This window comes from Phoxinus phoxinus (genome assembly GCF_949152265.1).
Source record: "Phoxinus phoxinus genome assembly, chromosome: 22".
Taxonomy (NCBI): Eukaryota; Metazoa; Chordata; class Actinopteri; order Cypriniformes; family Leuciscidae; genus Phoxinus; species Phoxinus phoxinus.
The window spans coordinates 26,651,594-26,671,580 of NC_136897.1; the positions used below are offsets into that span (position 1 = coordinate 26,651,594).

General features: G+C 38.1%; 2 protein-coding genes across 5 annotated transcripts in view; both read left to right on the forward strand.

Moving 5' to 3' along the window:
- The first annotated feature begins 8,696 nt into the window (after nt 1–8,696).
- Nucleotides 8,697–14,906, forward strand: park7 (parkinson protein 7). Its single transcript, XM_079597921.1, has 6 exons — nt 8,697–8,890; nt 9,851–9,952; nt 11,096–11,155; nt 11,402–11,471; nt 13,506–13,592; nt 14,445–14,906. The coding sequence occupies exons 1-6, from the start codon at nt 8,801–8,803 to the stop codon at nt 14,603–14,605; spliced, it is 570 nt and encodes a 189-aa protein (XP_079454047.1). The 5' UTR covers nt 8,697–8,800; the 3' UTR covers nt 14,606–14,906.
- A 314-nt stretch (nt 14,907–15,220) lies between these two features.
- kcnab2a (potassium voltage-gated channel subfamily A regulatory beta subunit 2a) overlaps nt 15,221–19,987 on the forward strand; it is a gene marked incomplete at its 5' end in the record, with an annotated part of 93,527 nt that continues 88,760 nt past the window's right edge. For 2 of the 4 annotated variants that reach the window (XM_079598171.1, XM_079598174.1), the window contains one exon: nt 15,221–15,402. The remainder of the gene's footprint in view (nt 15,403–19,987) is intronic. The other 2 variants (XM_079598172.1, XM_079598175.1) reach the window with 2 other exon arrangements.

Genomic DNA, 19,987 nt, shown 5'->3' on the forward strand with positions numbered 1-19,987 from the left:
GTATTCCTCGCTCCTTGACATAATTCACCTGACCAGCAAGTCAACCGTATAAAAATCATATGACATGTAAGAAAGCATTTAGAAAGCACAGCACATGTCAACTAACTCTCATTAGACTAGTGTTCGGGTTAGTAGAATTAGTTGACATGTAGTTGTAAGTAAAGTTACAGGACTTAGTAGAATGTTTAAAGTGGACGATCACAATAAAGTGTTACCACTTCAGATCTTTAAGGATTTTATTTTACACTCCTGTTCCCCATGTATACTATGTACTTATTATTAATAACTTGGTAATAACTAGGTAATAACCATGAACTTAACCCTAAACTTAACCTTAACCCATGTAGTTATCTTATATTAACCTGTACTTTCTTACATGTATTGTAAAATAAAGTGCAACCCAATCTATTTCCAATAAATCATGTTTTGTTTTGCTTTTAATCCCACAGGAATGTTGAAAGTCCTTTTTTTGCTCTCCAAGGCTGCAATTATTTGATAAAAAATACAGTCAAAACTGCAATATTGTGAAATATTATTGTAATTTAAAATAGCAGTTTTTTATTTGAATATATTGTAAAATGTAATTTATTTCTGTGATGCAAAGCTGTATTTTCAGCATCATTACTCCAGTCTTCAGTGTCACGTGATCCTTCACAAATAATTCTAAAATTATGATTTGCTGCTCAAGAAACATTTCTGATTATTATCAATGTAGAAAACAGTTTTGCTGCTTCATATTTTTGTGGAAACCATGATATCTTTTTCTGGATTTTTTAAAAATTGAAAGCATTTCTTTGTAACATTATAGTACTGTCATCTATTTTTTAACCATTTGATGTATCCTTGATGAATAAAAACTATTAATTTCTTTTTAAAAATCTTCATGACCCCAGCTTTTGAATGGTAGTATTTGTTATGTACATGAAGGTAAAGAACGAGTTTTGATATCTGTCCACTCTTTACCATATAGTTCCCTGCTTTCTGCCTTATCAGACCTTTCCTTTTTTTCTGAATAACTGATGTCCTCCTGTTAAGAAGGAGGGTGGAGAAGAGGGCCGGTCCGGCCTGATTCATGTCATACACACTAGCAGGCTATTATGCGTGGATAATTGATTTCTGAAGCGTCAGGGCCGGTGTTGGATCTTGATGGCGCCGCTGAAATGTCACCTTACTGATGTTACAGTGCGGGAGATATTAAAGAGAGCGAGATTCAAAGACTTCCATTTGTTTCTGATCCACTCCCACTGTGTGCTTGAGGAGGACACTGATCATCTGAGTTTATGTTTTTATAGTTCTGATGGTCGGGCTCTTATCTGCTCGAGACAGTGAGCCGGCTTCTGTCACCGCATTGAACATTTCCAATCGAGGACTTGTATCGTCCGCGTCTTTAAAGTGGAAATCCAAATATAGAGTAGTTTTTCTTTCTTCTTTTCCACTTTTTGAAGACATAATTAAGATATCAGCTATATTGTGTGCGCATATGTATGTGATCGAGGGAATGTTTAATACCCCAGGCCTAAAGTTAAGTTTTAGCCCTGAAGCGTTAATTATAGACCTACATACATTACAACCCAGTTAAAAGCATTTGGATTAGAATTAGAGGATAATAGACGAGGGTTTTAGAAACATACTGTTTAATTAAATGTTTATTGTGGTGGCAATATGATGCAATATGAAAATCTGTGCAATTGCCCTTTTTATATAGTGCAATATTGAATTTAAATGAAAAATGTACCTAACAAAAAAGTACTTTGGTGTACCATGGTACAGGAATGGTGTCACATGGTGGTTACCATATTAATACCAGGGCTTCTACATTACAAGAAAACCATGCTCAACAACAACAACAACAACAAAAAAGCTGTGGTAGCATACATACAAACATAAAATATAAAAAAATATTTAAATGCTTTTATTGAAGAACATACAGTTCTGTAATACAGTTTACGGTAATCAAATTAAACATGGTTTATTAATTAAATATGAAAATAACTAGTCATGTTATTAATTCGGTACAGTATATCAACAAAAAAGTTTGAAAATAAGCTGCTTTGTCGTAATTACAGCAGAAAAACTGGAAATATCTTATGAAGAGTGGCCTTTGAGTCAAAAATTATATCTAAATTTAAAAATGTTTTAACTTATTTTCACATATTCAATTTATTTGTGACTGTACATATAGGCTTTAACCACATCAACGGTTATATTTTAAGATAAACAAGTGGAGGAAACTAGGTCTCTCCGTCATATATAATCATGTAAATATAGCCAAGTATTAACAGAATGGTTTCTGTCCATCCTCTCGTATCTCGCCCCATCAGATCAGCGTGACTGAAAGAAAACGGCAACAGATTTTGCTCCGAAAGACATGCCATGTTGAGGGCGGCCGCTGATACACACCATATGTGTTTAAGTTGGGAGTTTTACAGCAAATTATGTTAGTCTTAGCACAACATAAAGCAAGAGGAGCCAGCATGTTACATGGCTGAGGACAGCTACCGTGTGATGGGCGTCTGTGTGTGGGAGGGTGATGTCATGATCTGTCACACACACAGTTTCAGGACACAGCTGCTCGCCTCACCTGCCACATCCGTACACAGCTGTCTCCAACCCCGTCCAGAAGCACATCAGCGGCTGCATCTGTATGTTTGACCTTATGACACTTTTATTGTTTAGAGAGTGGATCGGTGGGAGGAAATGATCAGGAAATTCTGGATCAGAAAATGTTATTCCTCGTGCCATTTATACGCCAAAAATAGTTTTTGCGTGCATATGATACGCACTTTATGGCATGTAATACGCACGCACTCCCCTAATCCTAACCAAGGGTTTTCAGTGCGTAGCATATGCACGCAAAAACATTTGTGGCGTATAAATGCCACGAGAAATAACATTCGTGGTATACGCACTTTCATGAGATCCTGTTGGATGAGGCCTTTTAGTCAGCCTTCAGGTTGAAGTGTCTTTTTGCTTTGAATCTCAATCATCATTTTATTGCATTGCATTTATGTTTAGCCCCCCACAATAAAAATACAGACCCAAAAGCAACTTTGACATCTGAAAAATATGCTAATTGTATTTATTAGAAGAATTCATAAGCCTGTATATCTTGTGTTACAGAGTTTTCAAAATGCATGTACACATTTGTACCCAATCGGTGATGTCTGGGGGCATTTTGACCTCACACAACAGGAGGGTTAAATATAATCGTACTAAGATATAGGCTAATATTGGGAGATATAGGCCTTAGTTCAATTAGTAGGACATTTAAGTAGCTTTTATAATTGTACCTTAGAAAACATTACTGGTGTGCATCTTGGCAGTGACATATTTTAAGATTTGCCAGTGTTACTTTCAGTTAAAACAGCTCAAACATGCATTTTAGTCTGCTTGAGACTAGGCTTAAACCTTGTCTGAGAAACCGAGGGATAGCACCTGATATTTAAATGCATTTTATGTTAGCAGTCTGATATTGCCATTCACATTTCATTGAGTTACAAACATTACAAGCGATCATAATTTCATCTTACTTTTTGGCCATATACAGTATAAGTATAAGCACCAAATTGCATATTTTTGCTCAGTTTGGGCCTCTGAATAAAACTGAGCTGTTTTTTCCTCCTCGAGTATGAGTTTCATATTCTCCTCCCGTATGAACCACAAAAGTTAAATATGATATTCTCAACAATGTCTTAGAAGTGTGATCAATAGCAATGCACATTTTAGCTTATTGATGTGGATAGAAAAGCTCAGATAATTAAGTGTATAGAATTTGCTGTTTGTATTGAGATCTCATTTCATATTGAGTTAACTCCGCTCTTTTTGAGACTCCAGAGGTGAGATCAGGTGTTTTTCTCAGGAGGCCGGGAATTTTCTCACTTCCCCATTTCAACTTTCACTAGAGAAACGATTAAGACATTGAAGAGATCTAGTTTGCATTTCCCTAGCTGTACATTTTTCAATAAAACTTTTTTTTTTAATGAAGTGATAAATCACAGAAACGTTCCTGGCGACTTATATATAGATATGTACTCTTGTGCAATTAGTGGCATGTTCTCCCTGTAGCTGTGGATTATCCCACTCACTATTGCCCCTAAAAATCAATAGAAAATCATTAAATAGGTGCTCAAGCAAAAGCCCTGGCATATTCTCCACCTCAAGCTGGCTGAACCGGAGGGCCACGTTTGTGAAGATAAGCCGAGGATGGGCTCAGCTGGTGGGCACCAGCGTCAGCCGCTCGACACTCTAATAATCCCCGTATTTGTTACACCCACCTCGGAGCGCTGGCCCCCATAGGGCCCTGCTTCAGGTTTGCATGTCATCAGCGTGCTGTGTTTGAAGATAGGCCCTGTGTGTTATTATGAGCTAATGAAAGCCAAAGGAGAGTGGAACCTTCAAATCCCACCGGGAGTATTACAGTCCACAGGCCGCGCGCGTATCTCCGTGCACCCGTGTGTGTGTGTGTGTGTGTTATAAAGGCATATTAACATATATGCATGGGACGGACAGACAACTCTGATACCACGTGTTAATGCAATGCACTTTATCTGAGCTGACTTTGACTGCTTTAAGGAAAAATGGACTCTGAATGTCACAAATTATTGTGAGTTAGTACCGGTGCATCTTTTAGACTGACAACATCTGGATTGTTCATTATGATTACTGCAAATTAAATCATTCATCTGGTAGATATGACAGAAAAGTTAGCAGTGTTTGTAAGTCAATCATCACTAATAAAAAAAGTCAATGACATGCAGTATACCTCAAGAAGTTACATGCATGTTACCAAATCACATTTTATTGTCTGGTGTCTGTGCAGACCTCAACATCCTTAAATATGAAAAGCCTATAGGATTTAAATGGTTTAATATTAAAGTTTTTAACTTTTGGTGTGTAACTTATCCTGAAGCATTTGTGTTTTGCATGATTCCTCAAATCGAACCAGCCAGACCACCAGAAAACCATTTAAATGCCCTAACCACCCAGTACACACAATCATTATGGTTGCATTGAGTAAATACATATTCTTTTCAATATATGCTTATGGTTGGGATGAGAAAATATGTTAAGAAAATGTAAATATGTACTCATAGTTGTGGCCATTAGAATGTGTATGGATGCCCAAGTGCTGGTTGCAATGAGTAAAAATGTTCAGGAAAATTAGTGAGCTATATTGACATGATGTAAATATGTACTTATGATATGCAATTGAAAAGTTGTGTGCACTTCAGCAGCCTGAGATACAGTACAGCATTTGAATCAAGCTAACATTGTGTGTATTCCTCCGCTGTCTGATGCAGATGTCACACAGGTCTGTCTCCTATAGAAGCACGCTCTTCTTGTGCACGCTCACCCCTCTGGAATATATAAATAAATAAATAAAAAGGCAAAAAAGAAAGTGTTTATTTTCATGTTTACACCGTTTCATATTCACAGGGCTGGTAACAGGATTACTCAGTGACAAACAAGAATTTGTGGAATTCCCTGACTTCTTGCATCTGTTGGTTGCCTTCTTTAAAGGAAGGAAAAAAATCCTCAGTATTAAAGAATCCCCAGTGGGAACATTCCAGAAGCCCCTGAGGTTTGAGCGGGAACCTCTGCGCAGCGCTAGATAAAGCTTCAGTCTGCAGAGGGTCTGGCAGATAATACTCGCTGCTCCTTTAATTGCACTAAAGGCCCTTACGCTCCTGCGTCAGTCAGGCCATCTCATCGAGGATGATATCAGAATGCTATATCATAGAAATAAGAAGAGCTGTGTTTGCTGCCAAACCCGGATGAAAGGCCCAGCACACTTGTTCTCATCCCTTGTTCTACATTTGTTTTGCGTTACTCCTCTTAAGCTGTGTGTTTGTGGGACATGAGGCTTTCGACTCGAGAGTGCCAGCGACGCACCATTTTCAGCTTCCTCGACTTCTTCCTGAAGTCCACACACACGTTAACTGGAAACAGACTGTGTGTGTGGAAGTTTCAATCTGCTCACATTTCCTCTTCGCTCCATGACTGAACCTCCATTGAAAAGTTGCGTCTTCGCAGATGGATGATGACATGCTTGTTGAGTTGTAAAGCAGAGAAGAGAAAAGCAGAGCTGTTTAAACAGATTACTGGCGTTAAACTAAAAGTCAACATTAAACTGGCTCTGTTTACTTTCTAAATGCGTGTTCTTGGACATTACTGCACGATTCATATGCATGTGAAGCTGAAGAAAACAAAAGAAGTCTGAAGAGACTTCATCACCATGGCCTCTATTTTTTGGTCTCTGTCCTGTGCAATTGTATATTTGATTCTCTCTTTTTTCACTTGCTGAACAACACAGAACGTTTTTTAGAGCCTGTCAGTCATGTTGTAAATAAAATCACTCTGGCATGAATTTGAATGTCAAAACTTTCTCTCCAGTCCATATTTTGAAAAGAAGAATTGGCAAATTATCACTAAAACACATTTTGGAATAGTAATTGAAACATAAACACATAGGCCTACATTATGGTTCAAAATTTTGGGGTCAGTTCGAATTTTTTTATGTATTTAAAAGGAAACTCCCTATTTAATTTATTTGAATTATTTGATCAAAAACACAGTATTGTGAAATATTATAACAATTCAAAATAACAACTTTCTATTTTGAAACGTAATTTATTCCTGTAAAGCTATGGTCTACAGTCTTCAGTGTCACATGATCCACATAATGATAATGTTATATATATATATATATTTTTATGCAAGTGCATCAGTGTTGAAAACAGAATTTCTGATTTTTTAAGAATGTATTTAAGGTTCATAAGAGCAGCATTTGAAACAGAATCTTTTGTAACATTATAAATGTCTTTACTGTCACTTTTGATCAATTTAATGCATCCTTGCTGAATAAAAGCATAAACAACTCAGACTGCGCTGCAGGATGAGAAACTCGACCGGTATGAGGAGCCAGTCATAACAGATGTCATTTACATATCGAAGTCTTAACTGTAAAATCAGAGAGATTGGAAGTAGTCATGGACACTAAATTAAGACTGTTTTGGTGCAATAACCCTTCTTTTCAGGGAGAACAATTCAACTCCAAACCCAGCATAAGCACGCATAACTCTAGGCCTGTTTTACACCGACAGCAAAAGCTGTGCTGAGTCCAAACTCAAGGATGTTCTCTTTTGTCTTGAGAATGTGTCAGCGCATGTTAACCAGCGCGAGCGGCTGCCAGCAGAGAGTATGTTGAGGATTGTGCACAGATGGTTCAGCGGGCGACTCCACATCGCCAGTGTTTCAAAGCCTAATCCCTCAGTATCTCGGGGTCACCTGTTTTACAAACAACTTTAATTGCCATTTTGTATTGACAGCACAGGCACACTATACACTTCTTGGGTAAAGAGTTGGAGAAATAATGAAATAAAGAGGTTTGCTTAGGGGAAATAAGCTAGTGCTATATGTAGGGTGAGCTCAGTTGATCCCAGCTGCATATGCTGGTAATCACCACTGCCGGCTGGATTTGCACACAGGCACGCAACAAACAGGCCTCTGCCAGGACCCTGCGCAGTGTGTGTCCTTCTGACTGATGCATTATACCAGGGCCCAAATATGGACTCTCCAGATGCTTTTTCTGCAACAGCTTGAGACTTGTACCTCCTTTATGTCTTTTTAGGGTGCAGGATTTAGATAATTTTGCACTGGGCGATGGAGCAGTCCAACCTTCATCTACATCTTATTAAAATCAATACACTCATGATACAATTCTTTTGAAATTATTGGAAATTTGCATCTGGTGTCAACATTTTTGTTGCTCATAGGTGATGATGACACTGAAATACAGTGGTCTATAGCGTCCTCTAGTGGCTCAAGAGCTCATTTCTCCATTTTTACCATTTTAAAAGCAAATAACATTTACTTGTGTTATGTTAAGTTTAAATAAACAAACAAACAAACATTAAAGGGATGGTTTACAGCACCCAAAGACTTTATGGTATTTTTTCCCACTATGGAAGTCAATGTGTGCCATAAACTGTCTGGTTACCAACATTCTTCAAAGTATCTTTTTTTGTGTGTGTGTTCAGCAGAAGAAAGAAATTCACACAGGTTTGGAACAACTTGAGGGCAAGTAAGCATTGAAAAGTCATTTTTGGGTGAACTATCCCTTTAACCAAAGTGAAACTCTTCAAATGTAACATTACTGTGGATGTAGTCCCCTGTTGTTTAAAAGTTAAGAATATCAACCTCTATATTATTTTTCCAGGAGATCCACACACACACACACACACACACACACACACACACACACACACACACACACACACACACACACACACACACACACACACACACACACACACACACACACACACACACACACACACACGTTCTAGGTTTCCTTCCATAACTGAAAATAAATCTGTAGTGAACACTATGCATTTTAGGGTATATTTAGGTTAACAGGCCTACATTTTCATCCATCTCTATGGTCACTTTTTCTAATAAAATTGATTTTCACCCCTCAGATACTGATACAGTCTGTATTTTGTAATAATTACTATTTTATTGTAAAATAAAAAATAAACAAAGCTTTTTTTTTCTTTGTGATTTCATACGCATGATTCTATTTTGACAATAATACAAAGTGCATGGTTAAACGTAATAAATTAATGCACTAACTGTATATTCCAGAAGAATATACGAGGACTTTTATTTTGCCTGGCAGTTCCCAACAAGTATCTAGACCCGGAAACACATTTTACAATAAATACGTGAGTGGGGTTATATTGGGCTATATTGCATTGCAGACAGACCGAGACAGACACAGGCCCTCAGACTCACAGTAATGGCCGGTAAAAGAGCTCTGGTGATTCTGGCGAAGGGAGCGGAGGAGATGGAGACTGTGATCCCGGTGGATGTCATGCGCAGAGCGGGGGTCTGTACACATGTTATATGAGAGCCTGTGCCACTGAATGCATGTCTGTGGGCATCTATTTATATTATTATGCATGCTCTTATTTTTGCGGTGTTCTTTGTAAAGTGGATGCAGTGATCAGGTGTTTATTTTGCATGGATGTTGCTCACGTGTATGTACAGTAACTGTAACTGTATATGGTCACAGACTCTGAGCTGCCACTGTGGAAATGCCAAAGTTTGCAGAGAGTCAACTGGACTGTGACATTATTACATAATCAGATTTGATTTCTTTTGGGATAACGTGATAATTCATGCAAGGATGCATTACATTGATCAAGAGTGACAGTAAATACATTTATTATGTTAGAAAAGATTTATATTTTCAAAGAAATGCTTTTCTTTTTAACTTTTTCAAGAATCCTGGAAAAAAGCAAGAAAAATGCAAGTTTGCACAAATATATTAAGCAGCACTGTTTTAACATTAATAATAAAATCACCATATTAGACTGATTTCTGAAGGAGTGTGTGTGTGTGTGTGTGTGTGTGTGTGTGTGTGTGTGTGTGTGTGTGTGTGTGTGTGTGTGTGTGTGTGTGTGTGTGTGTGTGTGTGATTTTAATAATGATATATCCTGTAAAAGTAAGTCCTGTAAACTTGCATGTTTGTTATAGCAGAAACATGAAATCTCTTATTTATACATCGTTAAATCTTAAACAAATTTCACAATTAGGTTTAGCTGATTTATGATTTCGTCCACTCTCTCTCTCTCTCTCTCCTTCTCTTTCTCTCTCTCTTTCTCTCTCTCTCTCTCTCTCTCTCTCTCTCTCTCTCTCTCTCTCTCTCTCTCTCTCTCTCTCTCTCTCTCTCTCTCTCTCTCTCTCTCTCTCTCTCTCTCTCTCTCTCTCTCTCTCTCTCTCTCTCTCTCTCTCTCTCTCTCTCTCTCTCTCTCTCTCTCTCTCTCTCTCTCTCTCTCTCTCTCAGATTGCTGTAACTGTGGCAGGTCTGGCGGGTAAAGAGCCAGTGCAATGCAGCCGTGATGTCATGATCTGTCCCGACTCCAGTCTGGAGGAGGCCCGCAAACAGGTTCGGCTTTAGCTTGGTTCCCATAATTCAAAGTTGCTGCTGTTCTTCTGAATTCATCAGTCTGAATCTCAATTCTTCCAGAGCCCGTCTACGGAGAGCCTGTTCACTCCCTATTAAGTCCTATTGTACCGAATTTTGGTTGTAGTTCCACCAGAGTTCCACTGGGGGCGATCACCCCCGAGTGCAAAATGAATGGGAGTCTATGGGGCTAGACGGCTAAATTTGTCCCTTTCAGCCGATTGCCGTTGAGAAATCTCAGATTTGATTGTAGGTTTGGCAAGTTCAACAAGGGTTATAGGTCGAAAATTGAATGAACGAGTACTTATGTCCTTTCGATTTCTTACAGGTTGAGTTGTTGTTGCCCATAACACGCTAGCATTCTGCTAATGAACGCTGATTGGTCAGTGAAGGACTGGTTACGACCAGAGATACCGCTTGATGGCATCATGGCATCCGAAGCGGGAACAGAATGTATTCTAGCAAACTCTTCTAGCACGTGTGTTTACCTGTGTCAGCTGTGTCAGCTGTGCTGGCGATGCCTCGAGAGAAAATAAAGTGCAGAGCGCGAAAGCACCACAATGACTGAAGGATTGCCGTAAAGCAGTATCTCTGGTCGTACGATGTGTATGACGTCATTGACATTTTGAAAGACTTTTTAAAGCAAATAAGTGACTCTAAAAAATCTAACACCCAGCAATGTGCAATTTCTTTGCATCTCCTTTCGAATACAACTTTCAAATTACTAGGCAAAAAATTATACCTTGAGAAAAGTGGATTTTGAGGGGTATAGCTCCATAGACCTCCATTCATTCTGCACTCGTCCTGTGAGCGCCCTCATATGGAATCAGAGTGGAACTGCAACCAGTCAGAAGCCGGAAGTGTAGCGAGAGTGAACCTTCTCCCCTTATTAGACATTCTCTGATTCTTCTGTGAACTGATGTGGGCTGAATGAATGGAGTGTTGTCTCCATCTACTGGATAAATAATGCATTGCCAGTAAAACCATACAATTGGTTACCATTCAAATTAATTTAATTTAGACTTTCTTAAAACATTTTCAGTTAACCCTTGACACGTCTTAACAATCTTGCTAATGAAAACGTTCCCGGTTTGCCGCCTAATGCAGATGCATTTTTTCTGACAGGGTCCATATGATGTCGTACTTCTGCCTGGAGGTTTGCTGGGAGCTCAGAACCTTTCTGAGGTACAAATACATTTTAATTATGTGTATTTAACAGTTGAACGGATTCCATAGGAGAGTTTTACGCCATGCACATCTTGCATAACATTATGGCGTGTCCCTTAAATAACTAGAAAACATCTTTGAGTCATCTGCTGAGGTCGCATTGTGAAATGCAAACATTGCATAATCATGTAAATTTAAGAGGTAGTGTGACAGTGACTTCAGTAATGCATATTATATGTATGTGTGTGTGTGTGTGTTTTGTAGTCTCCTGCTGTGAAAGAGGTGTTGCAGGACCAGGAGGGCAGGAAGGGTCTGATCGCTGCAATCTGTGCAGGTAATCTTCATATCGAGACCTCTGTGCACACATTAACCTTTCCCTGAATTAACATCATATATTTCAACTGTTTCAGCGCTGCTCCATTATGCAGAATGTCGGGAAGAGAAGTCGTATATTACATTTTTCCTCCTGTATGAATTTCCCAGAGGGCCTTTGGTAATTTTTTCCCATAGGGCCTTTGCCCCCGTTTGTACACCTGAACCGTCTGGATGATTTCTGGAAGATTTCTGTGCCACATATCTGTCAATATGATGCTCGCAGCTCAGTGGATTATAATTATGACTGCCGATCTGTAAAACTAAAAATCTGAAATACAAATTATGAGGATAATGAGTTGTAATAATTGGCAGTATTAAGCACGTCCGTCTTCATTTGTAAGCGTATTGAACACCGAGACGTTATCAGCTTTGCTGTTCAAGGGCTTGTGAAGGACGTGGTGAATGAGGACAGTGAGCCCATGCGGCCGTAGAGCGCGCAGGAGAGTGGAAGGCGTCCCAGAAAATGGCAGATGTCCCTATAGAGATCTGTACTGAACACCAAACGGCTTCTTTTAGTGCCGTGGAATACCTTTAAAACAGAGTCTATATTCGTGAATTCAGAATGCATGATTACATTGTCAAGATTAAATTAGCAGACACTATTTTTCTGGTAATTACAGTCTAATTTGAAATCTGCAATATAAGTTTTTTAGCTTCTGTCCATCTCTGTAACCTTTATATGCTATGTGCAAGTGTACTCCTAATAGTTGACAAACTAAACTTCTATATTACACACACACACATATATGTGTGTATATATATATATATATATATATATATATATATACAGTATATACACATAAATATATATATACAGTATATACACATAAATATATGTCCCCAACATATAAACATATATGTTGGGGAACAAAGTAAAATCGGATCCAAACGACGCACATCCACAGCAAAGCAAAATCTTGCTCAAATTGGGTGCTCAAAAAGGAAATTAATAAAAAAGGGAAAAATCGGTACACCACTGCTCCAACAATATGAAAAATGTAATGATAGACTCACACACAGGTGTGTGATTTCGAGCATGTAGGCTCTTCGTCCTTTTTTATTTTTTATATTTTGGGAACAAAAATATAATATATATACATATATATATATTCCGTTTTAGTAATTTTGTTTTTGTAATTTCTATTAGTTTTTTTTTTATGTCTATTCTAAGTTTTATTTTTTATTTACCATACTTATTTTTAGGTATATTATATAGTACTTCAAGTTCAATATACAGTATACTGCTTTTACACCTAGCTAATTTAAAATGTTTTTTATTTTTTATGTTTTTTTATTAATGTTTAGTAGTTTTATTTCAAGTAATCAAAAGGATTTTTACGGTTTTAGTTTTAGTTAACGATAATAACCCTGAACGTGCCCGTTCATGATATTTTGCAAGCAAGCTTGACAATTCAAACACAGTATACATGTAGTGAGGCTTTGATACCCTTTGAGACTGTGATTGGGACATAAAGGTTTACCGTATTATGCCTGCCTGTCTTTTATTTCCTTTTGTGGACTGAGCTTCTGACAAGCAAGACCCGTAACCGTAGATGCCAGGGTCAGATCGGTCAGCAGACGTCCTGCCAGAGAAAGTGTAATCACTAGACCGCACTGGGCGTCTGCCAAAGTGCACAATCAATAGTTAAGAGCTCTCTTTTCATTAATGTTCACATGAGCTTAGTGCACAGCCAGGGCTGCAAAATCGCCTGCTATTTTTACACCCTATTTTGACTTCCTTCCGCTCGTTCTTCCAATGCGGATTGCAGAGTTAGATGGAAATTGTATACCTGGTTTATTTTGGATAACAATATTTTGATGTTTTGGCTGATGAACACCACGTTAAAGTCACTTTGCCTCTCCCAGGCACTGGCACTAAATCATGACTTCAGCAACACCACAAAAAAAATAAGAATAACAGAATAATTATTTTTTCTTTTAAGAACAAACAGAAGTGATTATCTAACTTTATATAATTTTTGACCTGTTGCAGGCCCGACGGCACTTTTGGCTCACGGTATTGCATATGGCAGCACCGTTACCACCCATCCAGGTGCCAAGGACAAGATGATGGCTGGAGGTAATGTCTCTATGTATACCTAGTCATTTTCTCACAAGCATTAATGTCAGTGATGGAAACTTGCATATTTGAAAGGCATATAATGGTAAAGATCACAAGATGAACATCCAACAGAGGATGCTGTAGGTAACAGCACAATGACAAGTGTTGGAAAATTTATGTAAAGTAACAATGGGTGAACTTAAAGGAGAACTCCGGTCAATTTTAACATTGAGCTCAATTTTTAGTAAATTTGGAGTGCTGTCAATACAGAGAACAACGACAAAAATCGGTCGTCAAAACTGCAGTCAGATTCACTGTGTTCACTCTGAAGGAATCACTCAACATGGCTGGGCACTGGTAATGACACATCAAGGATGATAAGAGAAATAAAAGCAGGTTTAAAATTTGCCCCATTCAAGTCAATAGGGTGCAAATTTTTAAAATAGGATAACACTGTGTAGGCAACACCGATTTTTGTCGTTGTTCTCTGTATTGACAGCACTCCAAATTTACTAAAAATTGAGCTCAATGTTAAAATTGACCGGAGTTCTCCTTTAATGCATAATATGCACTGTTCATCTTACTGGAAATGTGTGGGCAAACTGTTTATTGCATTGTGAGATATAATATTATTATGTAGGCTACTGCATATATATATATATATATATATATATATATATGTTGATCATCCAGTATTTCTGTGCATACTTAATACAGTGCACAGTTTACAAACTATGTTCAATGTAAAAGTAGTATGGCATCTCATGCAGGCAAACAGGCAAAGTATTTTGCTGCAGGAGAACAAAGTTTGTACGTGTAGATTGTGGTGACATCTTTAGCCATATGAATTATTTTGTGTTCTTCTTCTAGATCATTATAAATATTCAGAGGCTCGAGTTCAGAAGGATGGAAACGTGATCACCAGCAGAGGGCCAGGAACCAGCTTTGAGTTTGCCTTGACTATAGTGGAGGAGCTCCTGGGAGCAGACGTCGCTGCACAAGTCAAAGCCCCACTCATCCTGAAAGACTGATCATCACACTGTGAAGATCCGCATTTACAGTTGTACTGCTCTGCCAATATGAAAGGGAGTTAATTTAATTGGCTTAGAATGTGATTTTTTTTCCCTGATGCATAGAAATATGAATATTTAATGAAATGATAGAGAATTGCAGACTGGCCATAGATGATCTAAATGGCAATAAAAGTAAAATAGCTTTTTGCAGCTTTCTGTCAGAACCTAGTTTTTTTGGTTGTTGTTGTTGTGCTCTGCACTTATAAAATTCTGTACCAGAATAAAAGTATTGTGCATTAAACTCATGAAGTACTGTCTCTTAATAACTTCTACATTTAACATGAACTGATAACAATCTGAAATCTTGAGTACTTTGACGCCACAACAGCAAGGGTGTATGTGTGTGTGTGTGTGTGTGTGTGTGTATGCATTTTTAAACAAATCTAATCAATAATATTTAATCTATTCGTCTTAATGCACCGCATACTAGTTTGAGGATAGTGCATTGATCAGGCCTGCATAACTGTTGGTCGCTTGTAACATATTTCCAGTGACGTACTGTAAGGCCAACCAATCAACCGCCGCTGCCTTGTCGCGGTGCGTCTCAACCAGCCAATAGGAGCGTCCCTGCGCAGCGCGAGTGTTTCTTTTGTAGCGCGTGGCGAGATTGTGAAAGTGGCACAAAAAAAAGTCATTCGTTGCATCTTGCCTAACGTCCCTCTGACCGAACGACCGCGCGACATCCCATAAAAAGCTGTTTTTAAAGCTGAAAATTGATAAACGTCATATTTAATGAACCCTTATCTCTCTGCAAGGTAAGAATAATATGATATCCATTTTTAACGTCTGTTATGCAAGAAAAATCACGACTAGATACTTTTTTTTGCTGTGGTAAATCGCTGAATATTTCATATAATGACGTTAAACTGCCGTTATCTATGCATGTATATGAGGACTTTATGTCTGTCTACAGCTTATGAAGTTCGGAAATTATAAACAACTACTTTCTGTTGTATTTTTACTATTCCTTCTATTTTACCTATCATCTCAGAGAGCTTTGATTTTGAGTTTTGATATAAGCTTGAAGTATTTCGTGATGAACAGCATCTGGAGCTGCGGGAGTCAGCATCTCCTTCCATATAATAATAATAATACTAAAAACATGCCAGATTTATGTTTACTATCTTTTAAATGTTGATTTATACTCTTAAGTAGAAATGGGTTTTGCAGAATAGCCTATCCTTCCGCATCACCCTTTACCAGTATTTACCATGGTTGCTATAGTTTACTCTAAAACACCGTTTTTTACTGTTACTACTGCAAAACATGATAACGTTACGGTGAAAGAATATTTCATTTTGTTATTTTTTTTATGTTTGATGATATTGGCTAATACCAAGTTAGTTTAATTAAAATAACAAACACTGTGTTATGGTATTTTGGTGGAAATTATGGTTATGTGGTACTTTTTGTATGAGGGAACTGCCTTAGAAAACATATGCAACCATTTACATTACATTTATACATTTGCCAGCTTTTATACAAAGTGACTTATTACATTCAAGGATACATTACTTCCTTGGGAATCGAACCAATGACCTTGGTGTCTATAGGAATGCATATAGGAATGCATTCAAGGATATTGAGGAGAGTTTTGCACATTTGCTGATGTGATGTTCCTGGATTTTTGATCTGACAGATTGACTTGAATTAAAATGCACTCAAGAGGCGTTCACACTGACAGAGCTTTGCAGCAACCGAGCAGACATCAATCATTTTCAGTGACAATTAAGAATTTGCATTAAGGGTTCTGGTGACGTTATTGACAATGGTAATGTGACAGTTATGCAAATGAAAACTTTATGCAAATGAGCAGCTGACATAATGTGGTGACTAGCAATGTCTGATGCAGTTGGATAAGGCGGTGAAGTAGAAATGCCTACTAAAAGATTGCAAACGCTCACACAACAAGGATGTCTTCACTCTCATTGGTAGTTGCTGGAACAAGATGCTCTGCATTTTGACAATTTGCATACAAATTATTATTATTATGAAGCTCTTTTAAATTGAATGTGTTCTGGTCATTTTGTCGCTGGCAGCGTATAGTGTAAAAATGAATTAATATAATTAGAGGTGATTATTTAACCTTTTTTAGGTTGCTACAATATAATGCTGTATAAAGTTAGAATATTTTCAGTATTCACTTTTTTTTTTAATGGACAAAAATGCATGCAGCATTCAATCCAAACTGTTTGGCAGTCAGAGAAATGCACTTGCTTTGTCAAAAAAGATTTAAAACTGGCTTCCCCTGTTTTCACACTTCAGCTGGGCTGCAGTTATTCGAGACCGCCCCTTTAAGCCACATGTGAAGGAGCTTTTCTCAACTCGAGTGCAGGAACAGGAAGGTGAATTAAGAGGCAAGAGGTTTCCTCACAAGCTGCATGAAAGCACATCTTTTTCTTTTTTTTTTTGCTGGCCTCTGCTCCGTTCCGCTGCAGCGCTGCAAACCAGTGTATAAATAGAAACCACTGTCTTACTCATCTTTTAACAAGCTGCATTTGGGACTAGAGTACTGCCAGGAGTCATCCAAACAAGAGTAACATTGCACACAAATGCAGCACAAAGAGTATTGCTGCTGGTACCACAGTGCATGTGATATATAATAGCTTGCATAGTTGAGGATTGCCCTTGAAGAATGCACAATTTGGAGGCATTGTAATAATGTGAATTCATCTAGAAAAGATGGACAGTTAATTCCACTCTCTTCCTCAAAGATATTTCTGGAATATTAGCATATTTTGCGGCACATTTTCCTGCTTGAGTAGCTGTACAGTAGAGCGCTGGCGGCTAGTCTCTGGCAAAGAGGGGCGCTATTAGCCAGACTGAGTCATTCATTGGTTCAGCGATGCAATTATGGGAGTCCATAATTACACTTCCCTGATTGGATCTTCCCTCCTAACCATATCCGTTGGTTAGGACAAGGCCAGCACTTAAATGGATAGTTCACTCAAAAAAATGTTATTCTGTCATACTTCACCCTTGTTGTTCCAAACCTGTATGAATTTCTGTCTTCTGCTGAACACAAAAGAAGATATTTTGAAGAATGTTGGAAACCAAACAGTTGATTTACATAGTATTTTTTCCCCCATATGTGAGTAAATGATAGAATTTTCTCTTTTGGGTGAACTATCCCTTTAAGGCTCGTTCACACCAAGGACAAAAACTATATACAGTTTTAATGATCTTTCTAATTGACCGTTCGCAAAGACCCGCCCCCTTTAGTTACTGTTGCTATGTCCGACAAGCTACACCGCTCTCACGCCACATGTACACCATGTTCTCACGCAGTGAAAAATACATCGCGGAGCAGAGAGGACACTGACAACGTGCTGACAGACAGGACAGAGCTGGTTACTTTTAATATGAAAGTCTCAACTTTCATATTTGGTAATTTAATTTAATGTGTCGTGACAGATCGCTGTAGAGTCTCAGTTAAAGCTGCTCGTGAACCGATCATCTCTTCCTTCTAGTTCATTTATAGCATCAAATAAACATGAACGAACATCAGAAGGAATGTTGTTTTAACCGCGGAAAGACGTCAGTACACCCAGTTTTTCAAGTTCAAATCCTCCAATGTTAATCTACTAACTCTCCTGACTGCTTTGTCGGACAAAATGGCGGATGGCGAACTATGATTGGTCAGATCACCTGTCAATCAAACTCCCTGCGAAGGGTCAATTCTGTGAGAATAGGAAAGTCCAAACAACTATGACGAGGTTTGGAACGATATCGTTGAAATCACTTTCAGAATTATTTTCTTCCAGCTGATGAACAATAAAAACACTGACAGCCAATCAGAGTCCACTCAACATTAAAGAGCTCGAGCAATAAAAGCGGCAGACGACAAAACTGCAGTGCACTTAGAATATACAACTTTAGCATGCATTGTTGTGGATGCTTATGTAATTTTCGTTATATTTTTCTTTATATTTATTATAATTTTTGGTGTGAATGGGCCTTTAGAATTCCGAATGGAATGAAAACATCAGGTTTCAGCATTTGTTTATATTACACGTTTACACGACTGTTCCTTCTCAGAAACATAAAACCCTCTTTTCAGAAATGAAACAGTTAATAGGAAACACTCATCCAGTTTAATGGTTTGGTTTTATTTTAATGGTGTCTCAAACCGTGAGCAAAAGAGCATGTTTGTGCTACCTCAGAGTAAATTTGATTTTCTTTTTTTTTTTTTACATTCACATTTTTATTTAGTAATTTTTAAATTTATTTTAAGGGACATTGACATGCTCCTACCTGTCCTTTTGATGCCCTTAATGTCCTTAGAGCTTACTGGAGTGATGTGATATCCAGTGTTTTCTGAAATATTATGGATGGTTGATTGCTGTAATTTGTCATTTTATCTCCGTGACATTTCCAATTGCAGGGGTTAATTAGAAACCTGTCAGATGGTACGATGATCATCATTATAATAGTTGCTTTATCCTTGTGGTTATGTATAATTAGCTGTGCAAATGTAATTCCTACATTTCCATTTCTAGAGGGACTTGGATTTTGAACACGCTGTACTCCATAATGTGCAAAAATTACCTGGTTGTTCCCAGCATGGGCTTAACTGTTGTATCTTTTCAATGTTATACATCTTTCTTACACCGTGTCCTAACTACACGTGACGCCGCGACACGCGATAAAACTGGCTCTTTTCCATGTTAATCAGAGGTTTTGTCTTAACCAGCCGCGACACGCGACGACTCTATTTTAGAAACGGTTTCTATTTTTCTGCGGCGTCGCGCTGGAACAACAAGACAAAGTGTGGCAATGGTAATCTCAGGCACTGTTTATGTGTTTTATTTAATGTTAAAAGCGTGTCATGTGACTTTGAATATCATTTAGTGCTCCAGCTTTGTAGCTGTACAAGCAACACTGGAGAATTCACCTCAGATCTTGCAATTAAACAAATGGAAACAAGAACGTTCAAACTGTAAAGAAACAAATGTATTATTAGACAAAGATTGTTTTAGTAACTCAGTAGCCTATGTATTTGAATAATGTTTAAACGGTGTAATATTTGTGAATTTGATTATGTAGCTACTTATCCATTTTCTTGCGATTGCCGTCAGGATTACTCTCTGGTGCCGTGCACTCGCCACGAGACTCCGCCCACACGCTGTTCTGATTGGCTGTGGGTTTTGATTGATTTGTACGCATCTCGCAGTCGTGTCGCGTCTAGTGTGGACAAGCAAATAATTTGTCGCTGGATCTTATCGCATCATGTCTGGTTAGGACATGGTGTTAGAATTACAGCAGTTTGGTGAAAATGAGCTCACCTGCTGCATTCATTTCTCAAACTATTGTTTTCCAGCTGAGAAATGGATGCAGAAA